Source organism: Dipodomys ordii, unplaced genomic scaffold (assembly GCF_000151885.1).
Source record: "Dipodomys ordii isolate 6190 unplaced genomic scaffold, Dord_2.0 Scaffold64, whole genome shotgun sequence".
Classification (NCBI taxonomy): domain Eukaryota; kingdom Metazoa; phylum Chordata; class Mammalia; order Rodentia; family Heteromyidae; genus Dipodomys; species Dipodomys ordii.
In genome coordinates, this window is record NW_012267280.1 from 5381944 (window position 1) to 5394864 (window position 12921).

The 12921-nt window shown below is 52.4% G+C and overlaps 2 protein-coding genes across 2 annotated transcripts; both read right to left on the reverse strand.

The window, feature by feature from the left end:
• Positions 1-2415: 2415 nt before the first annotated feature.
• LOC105990340 (chromosome unknown open reading frame, human C19orf35) lies at positions 2416-5987 on the reverse strand. The gene is given in 7 exon segments (XM_013022705.1): positions 2416-2521; positions 2523-2761; positions 2947-3054; positions 5036-5221; positions 5338-5408; positions 5541-5545; positions 5908-5987. Coding segments are annotated over 7 exon segments (795 nt in total).
• Positions 5988-10570: 4583 nt separating this feature from the next.
• Positions 10571-12348, reverse strand: Lingo3 (leucine rich repeat and Ig domain containing 3). The gene is given in 2 exon segments (XM_013022793.1): positions 10571-12280; positions 12283-12348. Coding segments are annotated over 2 exon segments (1776 nt in total).
• Positions 12349-12921: the final 573 nt, after the last annotated feature.

Consider the following 12921-nt stretch of genomic DNA (forward strand, 5'->3'; position numbering starts at 1 on the left):
CCACCTGTGTTTGCTTTGTGGTGTTGTGGGTGATGAGGGAGGCTTGGCTGAGGGATCTATGTTTGTCATCATGGAGCTATTGCTTGGCATCAGGTGCATGGCATGTGGTCATCCTTCTGGGAAGGTGGTGCCTAGTGATTGGGCTGTTTGGGTCTCTCAAGCCTGATTACCTCGTATACCAGGTAGGTTTGCATACCAGGTAGGTTTGCGTAGAGATGTAGTACTTTTCTGACCCATCTGGGTGGCTGGTTATCAATACCCTTCATGGGTCCCAGTCATCCCTGAGGCCTTGTTGGGAAGTTCTGTGCCTGACTCCTGGACTTCGGGGGTGCTGGAGGCCTGAGGGTTGGGGTTGGTTACTCGGGTTGTGCAGCCCACCTGCAGGACCTGCAAGTTCCTGGCAGGTTGTAAAAAAGTGAGCAAACTGCCACAATCCGTAGGGTTGTAGTGCCACCTGCTGGTCATATCTGAATACTGCCCAGAGATTCATGCCCCTCAAAGTTAGAAAACAGGATACTAGAATGCCAGGCAGAGCTCAGCCATTGAGGTACACTTGGGGTGAGGGTGTTAACATTCAACCATTTGAATGATGAGGGTACAATCAGGGATAGGAAGACAACTGGACATTTCAAGAAGTGCAAATGTGGTGGGGTTGCAGAATGAAGTAGAGGCAATTAGAAGTGTTCTAGTGGGAGAAACTGGTCCCCAGGTACCAGTGGTCACACATTCATACAAAGACAGAGCTGAGGATTGTATTTGAAAGCCCGTCCTGACATGAGATTCATCTGATTAACCAAAAAAGCCATAAGAGGAGCGAGCTGTGGCTCAAGTGGTAGTATCAGCTTTAAGCAAAAGAAGCTAAATGACCACCCAGGCCCTGAGTTAAAGCACAATAAAATACTGGGGGGCAGGGAGTGGGGAATAAATGCTTGACCCTTCTAGGTTGAATGTAGAAGCTGGCCAGAGAATTGGCAGATATGTGGGAGAGCTCTCTATTGAAAACACTAGGAATGTATTTGAGCAGGAGAAAGACCCTGCCCTACCTGGAGGTTAGGATCCCTGATTGCTATGGGAGGGGGTTGTGTGCGCATGTGGGCACCACTGAGGTCCCAGAAGAAACTAGAGAGAGAACTAGAGACTCCATCTGTCACCTTACCCTCTGTAGGTCTTGTCTGCTCAATTATTCCATTTTATGTATATATGTATAAATGCAAGATAAAAAACTAGGGCTGGGAAGGTGGCTCAGTGGTAGAGCGCTTGCCTTGCATGCATGAGGCCCGCCCTGCGTTCGATTCCTCAGCACTACATAAGCAAAAAGAAAAAAGCCAGAAGTGGCGCTGTGGCTCAAGTGGTAGAGCACTAGCCTTGCATGCTCGAGGCCCTGGGTTCGATTCCTCAGCACCACATAAAAAAAAAGCCGGAAGTGGCTCTGTGGCTCAAATGGTAGAGTGCTAGCCTCGAGCTGAAGAGCTGAGGGACAGCGCCCAGGCCCAGAGTTCAGGCCCCACCACCGGACCCAAAAAAAAATAAAAATATTTTTGTCAGTCATGGGGCTTGAACTAAGGGTCTGGGTGCTGTCCCTGAGCTTTTTTTGCTCAAGGCTAGTGCTCTACCACTCAACCACAGCTCCATGTCGTTTTGGGGTGATTATTTGGAGATGAGTTTCACAGACTTTCCTACCCAGGCTGGCTTTGAATCACGATCCTCAGATTTCATTTTTCTGAGTAGCAAGGATTACAGGTATGAGACACCAGTGCCTGGCTTGACTCCTTATACTCTATTGTGTGTCATGCCTGGCTGGTTCCTGCACTCTGGGAGCTCAGGGTCTTGTGGGCAATCCTGGCTGTAACAGATGTAGAGAATAAATACTTCCAGCTGGGGGCTGGCTGAGAGAAGCCAGGTGAGGAACCCAATAGGACAGGAACCAGGAGACACCTTATTTGCTTAGAGGCAGAGTGAACAGCCTATGCAAAGCTTTGGAGACTGGAAGAATCCAGCAACCGTAAGAGGTCAGATGGGTGTAGCAAGTTGGAAGGGGGAAAAGAAGAAAAAGCCAGGCATATGGGTGTGTCTGATGCCTGACAGTCCAGACTTGGCAAGGGATTGGATGATACAATCTTGGAGAGTCACTGGCTGTGTTCAGCACACAAGACAATCCAGGCTCCAGCAGTGCTTTAGGTTCTGTCCCTGTAAGGACAGTGTTTATCTTCATGGAGACAGTACAGACCCAGCACCTTAATTGCAGGGCTTTGCACATTCTTTGTAAGCATTGGCCATTAGTCTCAGTGTAGGAAGGGTCAGGAATTATAGAGGGAGAATGGCACATCCTTGAGCTCTCTGCTGGCCTCTTGATCTCTTTTGGAGGGCAAGTAACTGCTCTAGCATGGAGATGTTGGCCATCAGCATTAGCTCTGGTCAAGGGTGTCCACTCTTGGGATCAGTCCACAGCAGCACCAGGGTTTGCCCCAGCGACACTTGGGTGGCCTCAGTCAGGTGCTCACAGCAAAGCCAGTCCTGGACCAGGTACCTGGCTTCCGACAGCGTGTTCAGCTAGGGGCATGAGCAGCACTGCGCATTGCAACTGCAGCCAGCATCCTAGTGGAGCACCCTGGCAGCGCAGCTCTGGCCCTGGCCCCTAAAGTAGTGCCTGCAGTCCCTGTCATGGCTGAGTAGCAGAGGGTCTGGTGCAGGGCAGCAGGACAGGTAGGCATTCCAGGCTGGCAGCCAAGAGTGTGGCTGAGGGTGTGGTATGGCAGCTGAGCTGTAGAGTATGGGCACCTGGCAAACACTGACAGATACCAGCCAAAGTCAGCAGCAAGTGCCGGGCCACAGCCCTGAGGCTCAGCCAGCAGCAGATTCTTGGGCCTCAACTTGGTCAGGGTCACACCATGCTCCTTCAGGAGCTCTAGGCCTGAGCATGGCCCATTAAGGCTGAGGCTCACTGACCTCCTCCAGCCACTGGGCCACTGTGTGCTCAGGTACCTCTGTGGCCAGTGTGGCTGGGCCTCTTCAGGGCATTGCAGTCAGTGTGCCCTCTGGCAGAGTCCCTGGAGACTAAAATGAGGGGGGCAGGTAGGCCTGCAGTTCCACACCCTTTTGATGGAGTAATTCCACTCCAGAATTGGGTACCTGCATTACAGAAGGGAACATCAGGTCCTAGACCACTGAGTTTTCCCAAGCAGCCCCACCTGCTAATGGACTTACTTGTCCTGAGTCACCCAACCACCCCAGTCACTTCCTACAAGTTTGGGTGGAAGGCAGGGAGGAGGAAGGGCTGGCCACAGGGATCCTGGAAGCAGGGCTCAGAGTTGATGTGGATATTAGCACCCAGTGATGACTTTTGAGGAAAATTACGTTAGAGAGGATGGTAATTAGGGACCCAAGATTGTGTGTGTGTGTGTGTGTGTGTGTGTGTGTGTGCGTGCGAATGCGCGCGCATGTGTATGAATGTGCTTGGGCTTGAACTTAAGGCCTGGGTAATGTCCCTTAGCTTTTCTGTTTGAGGCTGGCACTCTACCACTTGAACCACAGCTCTACTTCTGGCTTTTTTGACAGTTAATTGGAGATAAGAATCTCCTGACAAGGGAAACAATGCTCAACAAGAAATGTACTTACTGCCTTTCTCATGTAACTGTAACTCCTCTGTACAGCATCTTTACAATAAAATAAAATTTAAAAAAATACAAAAAAAAAAGAATCTCTTAAGTAGCTAGGATTACAGGTATGAGCCATGGGTACCTGGCTCCCAAAGGGTTTTTTTTTTGTGTGTGTGTCAGTTGTGGGGCTTGAACTCTGGGCCTGGGCCCTGTCCCTCAGCTTTTCAGCTCAAGACTAATGCTCTACCACTTGAGCCACCGCACCATATCAGGTTTTCTGGTGGTTTATTAGAGATAAACAGTCTCACAGACTTTCTTGCCTGGGCTGGCTTTGAATCTCGATCCTCAAATCTCTCTCCTGAGTAGTAGGATTACAGGTGTGAGCCTGGAGCCCAGCTCCAAAGGGTTTTATTTTTTTGTGGTTCAGGAGCCTTGAACTCAGGGGTTGGGTACTGTCTCTGAGCTCCTTTGCTCAAGGCCAGCGCTCTACCACTTTGAGCCACAGCTCAGCTTCTGTTTTTTTGTTTTTGACATTATAACTTTTTATCCAATACATAGAAATTAGGTCAATGTACATGTGTCATTTAACTTTTATAGAGTACATTTAGATTCCTGTTTGATGTAGGTATCAGCTTCTGGGTTTTTTTTTGACAGTTAATTGGAGATAAGAGTCTCACAGACTTTCCTGCTCAGGCTGGCTTTGAACTGTGATCCTCAGACAGATCTCAGCCTCCTGAGTAGTGAGGATTATAAGCATGAGTCACCAGCACTTGGTCCAGAGGGGTTTTAATATGACCCTATTGCAAATACTTCAGGCTACAAGTGGTTTCACCCTTTAGAAACATGGTTCCAAAAGCTCCCAAATTTAATCAGAGTTGAGCATGTATGTTTTGGTTATATTTAATTATCCGCTCCCCCCCTTTTTTTTGGCCAGTCCTGAGGCTTGAACTCCCGAGCTTCTTTTGCTCAAGGATAGCACTCTACCACTTGAGCCACAGAGCCACTTTGGCTTTTTCTGTTTATGTGGTACTAAGGAATTGAACCCATGTCTGAAACCATGCTAGGCAAACACTCTATCACTAAGCCACATTCTCCTCCCCTGTTTTGGTTATATTTTAAGATGGAAATTAAGGAAGCAGATGCTGATGGTTCATGCCTGTAATCCTAGCTACTCAGGAGGCTGAGATAGGAGGACTGCGGTTCAAAGCCAACCTGGGAAGACAAATGTGAGAAATTCTTATCTCTTCAATTAACCAGTGAAGCTGTGGGCAAGTGTTAGAATGCTAGCCTTGAACAAAAAAAAAAAACAAGTGAGAGATTAAGTCCTTGGGTTCAAGCTCCAGTACCAGCACAATAAACTAACTAACAAACAATAAGATGGACAGCTGGGGACATCTGGAAGAAGGGTAATGTGACCAGCCTGACCCTGCAGGACTCACTGTGGTGGCAGGCATGTGCCATACATCCTCATCCACACACACCAATCGGTAATAGAGTGCATTCTTGCTCCCTGTACAAGGCGTGCTGTTCGGCAGGTGGAAGCCAGAGTTGGTATGACAAGGCCCAGGGCAGCTACTGGTGAGCCGTGCATGGAGCTGCGAGTGGATGGCATGAAGGGCATCTAGCTGCCAGGCAGCTAACATAGCATGGCCTCAGGATTATGCAGAATTAGGAGGAAGGGGCCTAGTGCATCATCAAGTGTAATGAAAGCCAGCTCTTCAGGGGGACAGGTGGATGTCACCTTGGCCTGGCTCTCATCCGCACTGTGGGAGCTCAGTGTGAGGCTGTCTTGGTGGGCCCCAAATGGGGACTCTGTGAGTAGGCAGAAACAGGGTCCAGGTGGGGGTCTTTTTCAGTAGGGGTGGGGACAAGGCCGTGGATCTGAGGAGAGTGACCAGGAATTCCAGGTCAGTAGGCCTTGGAAGCCAGTAGGTGGGCATGGACCTCCCCTGTGGACGGAGAGATGGGGTTGCAGACACATGGGGCATGGATGCTTTACATGTGACTCCATCTTGCTCCAGATCTTCCATCCTTAAAAGAAATGTAATTAAATATGCAAAGACTTGGTGTTCTCCAGGGAAGGAGGGCACCCTCAATTTGTAGAGGAGGCCAGGAAGGAGGGCTGGGTCAAGTAAGTGTAGAGAGTTGTGCTATCCAGCACCAGGTGACCCCAAGCTTTCTGCACAGATCTAGGCAAGACACCATCCCAGAAGCCCCTGTAGATGCCCCTGTATGGGCTCCATACTCATGGTTCCCAGTTTGTGGCAATTCCCCTGGCTGCTCCCAGCCTGGCCCCGCTCTCACTGCTCACCAAGGTTGTGTATATGGGTTGGGCTGGCAGGTGGGACTTTCAAGCTTAGGAGTCTCAGTAGGTGGCTCCAGGTGGCTCATGCTGCTGTGGACACCTGTGGGGTGATCATGTGCACAGGTGAAAGCTCTTTGTATAATAGTGCCAGAAAGCCCTCCAGCATATCAGGGATACCCCATATCAGGGACACCCCAATGTATCAGGACTTCCGAGCCCAGCCATGACCTTGGGTGGGTTTCTTTCCCTTTCTGGGTTCTATTTTGTGCTGATACTGTCTGGGGCTTGAACTCAGGGCCTCCTGCTCTTGCTTGGCTTTTTCTACTCAGCTGGTACTTGGGCTGGGAATATGGCTTAGTGGTAGAGTGCTTGTCTAGCATGCATGAAGCCCTGGGTTCAAGTCCACAGTAGCATATAAACAGAAAAAGCTGGAAGTGGCACTGGCTCAAGTGGCAGAGTGCTGGCCTTGAACAAAAAAAGTTCAGGGACAGTACCCAGGCCCTGAGTTCAAGCCCCAGGACTGGCAAAAAAAAAAAATCAAAGCTAGTACTCTACCATTTGAGCCACACTAATACTTCCAGCTTTTTTTTCTTTTGGCCAGTCCTGGGGCTTGAACTCAGGATCTGGGCACTGTATATGAGCTTCTTTTTCTCAAGACTAGCACTCTACCACTTGAGCCATGGTGCCACTTCTGGCTTTTTCTGTTTATGTGGTACTGAGGAATTGAACCCAGGGTTTCATGCATCCTAAGCAAGCACTCTACCACTGAGCAGCACCCAGCACCCAGCCCTCTCTGTATGTTACCTATCAATCACTCAGGGGAAGCATCCACTGTACTTTTGGGATGGGGATAGAATGTCCAACCCATAAGACATCTTGGGGACAGCTGGACACGGACATTCCAAAGGAAGCCACTATTGAGCCTAGTCAATAGGCTCTCAGCTCTCACCAGCAAGCCAAGCAGGCACTGAAGGAACCTCCCTGACTTGGACCCCAACAATACAGTTAGTACTGCTGCCCAGACTCCTTTTGGTCTCCCCTACCTTCAGACCAGAGTGACCTCTGAGAGGAGAGTCCCTGTAGTTGCAGGCCCCAGCTTCCTAGGATGTATCTAATTGGGGCCAGCAGCCCAACAGGAAATGCTAGGGAACTATTAGAATGCAGGCCAGGCCCCATGGTTGGTTTGAAACCTTTCGGCATCACTTCCCATCAGTGGGCTGGGAGCCCCCTCCCCATGCCCTCAGAAGACAGGAGGGGGACAGGAATGCATACTAGAAAGAAGCCACTATTAAGGACTGGTGGAGCTAAAAGCTGTGTGTGTGGCAGGGGTAGGAGCATGGCGGGGTGGGATGGGATGGGATGGGAGGGATGGATAAAAAGATGAGCTGAATTTTCAGAGGCTGAGTCAGGGTAAGTGGTCATGGGGAGCCCCCTGTGAGACTGGGAAGTGGGACATATTTGGCTTCTTCATCTTAGTGGAGGGTAGAAAACTCCAGTGGGCCAGGTACCAGTGGCTCACACCTGTAATCCTAGCTAATCAGAAAGCTGAGATCAGAGGATCACATTTTGAACCCAGCCCAGGAAAGTCCATGAGACTCTCCAATTAACCTCCAAAAAGCCCAAAGTGGGGCTGGGAATATGGCCTAGTGGTAGAGTGCTTGCCTAGCATGCATGAAGCCCTGGGTTTGATTCCTCAGTACCACATAAACAGAAAAAGCTGTAAATGGTGCTGTGGCTCAAGTGGTAGAGTGATAGCCTTGAGCAAAAAGAAGCTCAGGGACAGCGTCCAGGCCCTGAGTTCAAGCCCCAGGACTGGCAAAAAAAAAAAAAGGCTTAGGGACAGAGCACAGGCCCCAAGTTCAAAGCCCCAGGACTGGCATGCGCGTGTGTGCACATGGTGCGTGCGCGCGCGCACACACACACACACACACACACACAGAAAACACACACACACACACACACAGAAAACTCTAGTCATGTCTGTTCAAAGAAAAATGCAACCAGGCTCTTTGTTCTGGGTTTTCACTTCCTAAAGAAGCACTTCCCCTTCTGCTTGGCCATGTCCCCTGTTCAGTCCCAGAATCTTCAAAACTGAAACACCAGGAGAACTTGTTGTCTGGGAAGGTGGCTCAGTGGTAGAGCGCTTGCCTTGCATGCATGAGGCCCTGGGTTTGATTCCTCAGTACCACATAAGCAAAAAAAAAAAGCCAGAAGTGGCGCTGTGGCTCAAGTGGTAGGGCCCTAGACTTGAGCTGAAGAGCTGAGGGACTGAGCTCAGGCCCAGAGTTCAGCCCCCATGACTGACCAAACTAACAAAAAAAACCCCCCAAAACATGCTAGGAATGATATGGCTGCTCCTAAAGTGTGAGATGTGATGTCATCATGACATGTCACTCTCTAGGTCTGCTTTGGTAACAGAACTAGGTCACTCTCCCCAGAGACCTGGCAACCCCTGCCTCATGCTCATGTACTTCTCCCATGGGCATGAAAAATAGTCTGAAGTTGGTTATTAAATCAGTTTCAATTTTATTAGATTCCAATCAAACACAGCAGGATGGGGAAATGGGAGGCTGGGGGGGGAGGGAGGGGCTGCGAAATTCCAAATGGACTGATACTCTGTAGACCCCTATACTGCTGGAAAAGCATCTCCTCCTGTCTTTTAGTGATGCTAAAGGCACTTGGATGTCATTTTGGAAGGCCCTCAGGGTTGTCATGGCAATTGAGGGTCAGGAGGATGCTGAGGGACCAGAGTGGTGAGTTCTGCCAGGCTCAGGGGTGGGGCCTGGGGTTATAGTCTCCACCCCTCACTCATGTCCTGCTATCCATCTGTATATCAAGGGCAGGACTGGGGTTCCCCATGTTCTCCTGCACCAAGCTCTATCTCAATCTTTTATCTTAAGATAGTTATCTCTCTGGTCAGAACTTTGAAGGGTCTGGATCCAAATTGAGTCAAAAAGCTCATTTGTAGGCCTGGCCTGGGAGTGTTGGGCAAAGGCTAGACTTTCAAACCTTGTGTCTAGAGGAAGATACAAGGTGGTCCTCAGATCACACTGCTGGGTGGGAGGAAGTAGAGCTGGCTCCAAGCTCTTCTTACAACATCCTTGGGGAGCCTGTCCTCCCCTTCTGGTCAACGCCCAAGCCCTTTTTAGGCTAAAATCAAGCTGCACAAAGTTTCCCATGCCTCTTCCTTCAACAGTGTCCTGTCATCTGGCCAACATGAAGAGTGGGACAAGAACAAGGTAGGGGAAGGCCGGGTTGTGGCCAGGCCTTGTCAGGTGCTGGAATCCCTCTGGGTAGGATCATTCCTGTTTGTTCTCCCCCTGCAATGGGTGCTCACCACCTACTGAGCACCAGACAGAGAGACAGTGATCATGGGGGAGGGGCTTTCTGCTTTACTCTGGCCTGGAGTCCCCAAGCTGATCCTAAGTCTGAGGCCCTAAAGTTGTAGAGACTCAGATCCTCTGTGGCTTTCCTAGAGTGATTGGGGATCTAGGCCTCCCTAGGGGACACAAAACCTTTGTTTGGTCTGGTTGTTCATTACTGCCCTTGGAGGGTACATAGAAATGACCTTGAGTGCCAGCCTACTTGCCATCTTTCCCCACCTGGGTGTCCAAAAGGAGGCCACACTCAGGCTGTCCAAGCTGGCTTGCTTAAAAGATAACCCAGATCTCAGAGTGGCCCACAGGGAGCCTGTGGCAGCTAGGTCTGCTGTGAGACTGTGGGACATGGTTTCTCTTAGTGGACAGCCCCTTTGGGCCAGAGGGGAGGGAAAATGTAGGATAAGGTGTGGAGACCCACAACAAGGAGCACTGGTGTGTGCTTGGCTTCAGTTGTGTGTCTGACCTGCTCAGCAAAATCTGGCCAGCCCTTAGGTCTGTGGGAGGTCACCTGCTGCTTAGCTGTGTCTGGGTGTGAGCTGAATGTATCTGTGGTGTGGGCTCAGCAGGTCCTGGGTGTGAGCTGTGTTTGCTCATAAGGGCTCCAGTGCCATGCCCTGGTTGTAGGGTTAACTTGGGGCGGGGGGGGGGGGGGGGGGCAGGGGGGGAAGGCGAGGTCCATCTCTGAGTAATAGGTCTTGTGTGCCAGATTGTGAGCAAGTGTGAACCCTGAGTGTGAGCTCAGGGGCACACAGGTGTGAACAGTGCAGATATTCCTGTGTGCTCCCTCAGGCTGGGGGTCCCCTCCTGGGTTTCGGGAGCAGACCATTTCCCCATGGGAGACTTGGGTGTGGACAGGGAAGTTGGGAGCCAGGACATACAACCTCCTGGCTTTGAATGGAAACATGGGGGCGGGAGGGAGAGGGGGGAACTCTTGAGCTCTGAGCCCCTAGCCAATGTGTAGAAGGAAGCCCACTCTCCAATCCCTTTACCCCTAAATCCTTCCACCCTCCATTCCAGCGACCTATAATATAGCAGGGGCAGAAAGACAGGATGAAACCTTTAGAAAACACTTGAGAAACTGCAAAAGATGCGTTGTGATGAAAAGGAGTCCTTTCTACAAAAACCATAAAGGGGGAAGTTTTGCTGGAGAGCAGGCTTGCTGCGGCACCTTCCCCTTCCCCCCAGCCTGCAGGAAATGCATAGGTGGAAATCAGCAGGCGCTGGCTCCCCTTCCTCCTCCCCGGGGATCGTGGGGGCGGAGAGGGAAGGTGGGTGGTGGTGGTGGGCGCTTAGATCATCTTCATGTTGAACTTCCGAGCGCCACCTTGGCCGGCGGCGGCTGCAGGCCCGTCGGCTTTTCGGAAGGAGTATTCCACGGAGAAGTTATTCTTGTGTTGTCCACGGCCACGGCTCCACACGAACAGCAGCACGAAGCAGAAGAGCACCACGCCCAGGAAAGTGATACAGCCCATGGCCGTGGACACCAGGATGGTGGTGAGGTCCAGTGGGAAGCGTGTGGCCAACAGTGTCTCGTTGTGACCCTCACCCGGGGTCCGGTTGGTGGCCGGCTCGGGCTGCACGGTCAGGGTGGCGAAGTAGGTGTCGTTGCCACCCGCATTACTGGCCACGCATGTGTAGGTGCCGCTGTCCTGTGGCCGCGTGTCCAGGATCTCCAGGGTCCCGCCGAGCAGCACGCGTGCACGGCCCGGGCTGGCGATCGTCACTGCCCGGTGCTGGGGTGTTACCCAAGCTACGGTGGGCGCGGGCTCGCCCTCGGCGCGGCACAGAAAGCGCACGTCGTCGCCAGCGGTGGCTGTGATGTGCTGCAGGCGGCGCTCGCGGATCTTGGGCTTCCGGCAGACGAAATATTCAAACAACACGGAATCGGGCAAGTTGCGCAGTGCATCACCGCGCACCTCGGCTGGGGTGGCGCAGGCCGGCAGCCGCCCGTCGAAGTTGAGGGTTTTGCGACGTTGCACGATCCACAGCAGGCGGCAGTCGCAGGCCAGTGGGTTCCCGTCCACGCGCAGCGTCTCTAGCGTGTTGACCGAGTGGAAAGTACTCTCCTCTAGGGTGGAGAGCATGTTGTTGGAGAGGTTGAGCAAGCGGATCTGGCGAAGCCCCAAGAATGCTTGTGGTTCCACCACAGCCAACAGGGCCCCAGCTAGGTGCAGCTCGCGCAGGCGCACTAGGTCCCGAAAGGATCCGCGTGGCACCGTGCTGATTGGGTTGTGTGACAGGTTGAGGCAGGTCAGGTGTGCCTGGTGTCGGAGTGCAGCTGCCGGCACGGCAGTGATGTTGGTGTGGGTGACCGACAGCGACGTCAGGTTGAGACCCTGCAGACTGCCTGCGGCTACTTCCTCCAACAGCGGCCAGTTATCGATCTCCAAGTGCAGCAGTCCTGGAAGCTTCTGGAAGTTTTGGTCCTCCAAGGCAGCGATGGCCAGGTGTCGCAGGCGCAGGGCCCCCAGACCCCGCAGATGGCCCAGCGATTCTCCGGATAGGGCCGTGAGATTGCAGCGCTCTAAGGTCAACTCCTCAAGCGCCAGCAAACCGGCGAAAGCCCGACGCGAGATGAACACCAGGTCGTTGTCACCAACCTCGAGCCTCCGCAAGCTGTGCAGGTCTTGGAACGTGTAGTCCAGCAGGATGACCAGCTTGTTCTCGCTCAGATCCAGCAGTGTGAGGTTGTCCAGGCGCGTGAAGACCCCGGGCGGGATGAGCTTGAGCTGGTTGCCACGGAGACGGAGCACGCGCAGACGCGGCAGGTCAGCGAAGGCACCGGGCTCCACGTGCGCGATGACGTTTTGGCTCAAATCTAGCTCCTCCAGGGCGGGGAGCGCGGCCAGGTCGCCCGGGTTCAGGCAGCGGATGCGGTTTCGGCTCAGCTCCAACAAGCGTGTCTCGGCGGGGATGCCGTCGGGTATGGTGGTCAGGCGGCGACGCGCGCAGGCCACGGAGCGCGTGGGGGCTGCGCACTCGCAGCGGGCCGGGCAGCCCCGGCTGGGGGTGGCGCCGCGGGCAGCAGCAGCATGTGCAGGCTGAGCATGCGCAACCAGCAGGTCATGGTGCGGAGCTTGGGCCTAGGGCCTTGCCACCATCCTCATGCGCACCTGGTAGGTCGAGGCAGGGCAGTATCAGCACCTGACTCTCAGACCGCCTCCTTCCTAATCTTCCCCCCCCCCCAACTCTGCCCCCCCCCCTCACTGCCTCAATCCTATCCATCCCAATTATCCACCTGGACAATACAGTTTGGAAAAACGGAACCATGCCTCTCTCAGAAACTTGTATATATGCCAGGTGCCTTATACAATACTGTATATAGGCTGACGCCTGTAATCCTAGCTACTCAAAAGGCTGAGATCTGAGGATTGTGGTTCCAAACCAGCCTGGGCAGGAAAGTGAGACTTTCCAATTACCCACCAAAAAGTTAAAATGAAAAAATTAACCAACATCTCCAATTAGCCACCTATAAAAGGCAGAAGTGGAGCTATGGCTCAAGTGGTAGAGCACTAGACTTGAGTGAAAAAGCTAAGGGACAGAGCCCAGACCCTGAGTTCAAGCTCCAGGTCTGGCACTGAAAGAAGGAAGGAAAGAAGAAAGAAGGAGAGAAATAAAGGAAAAAGAGCAAAAACAAAAG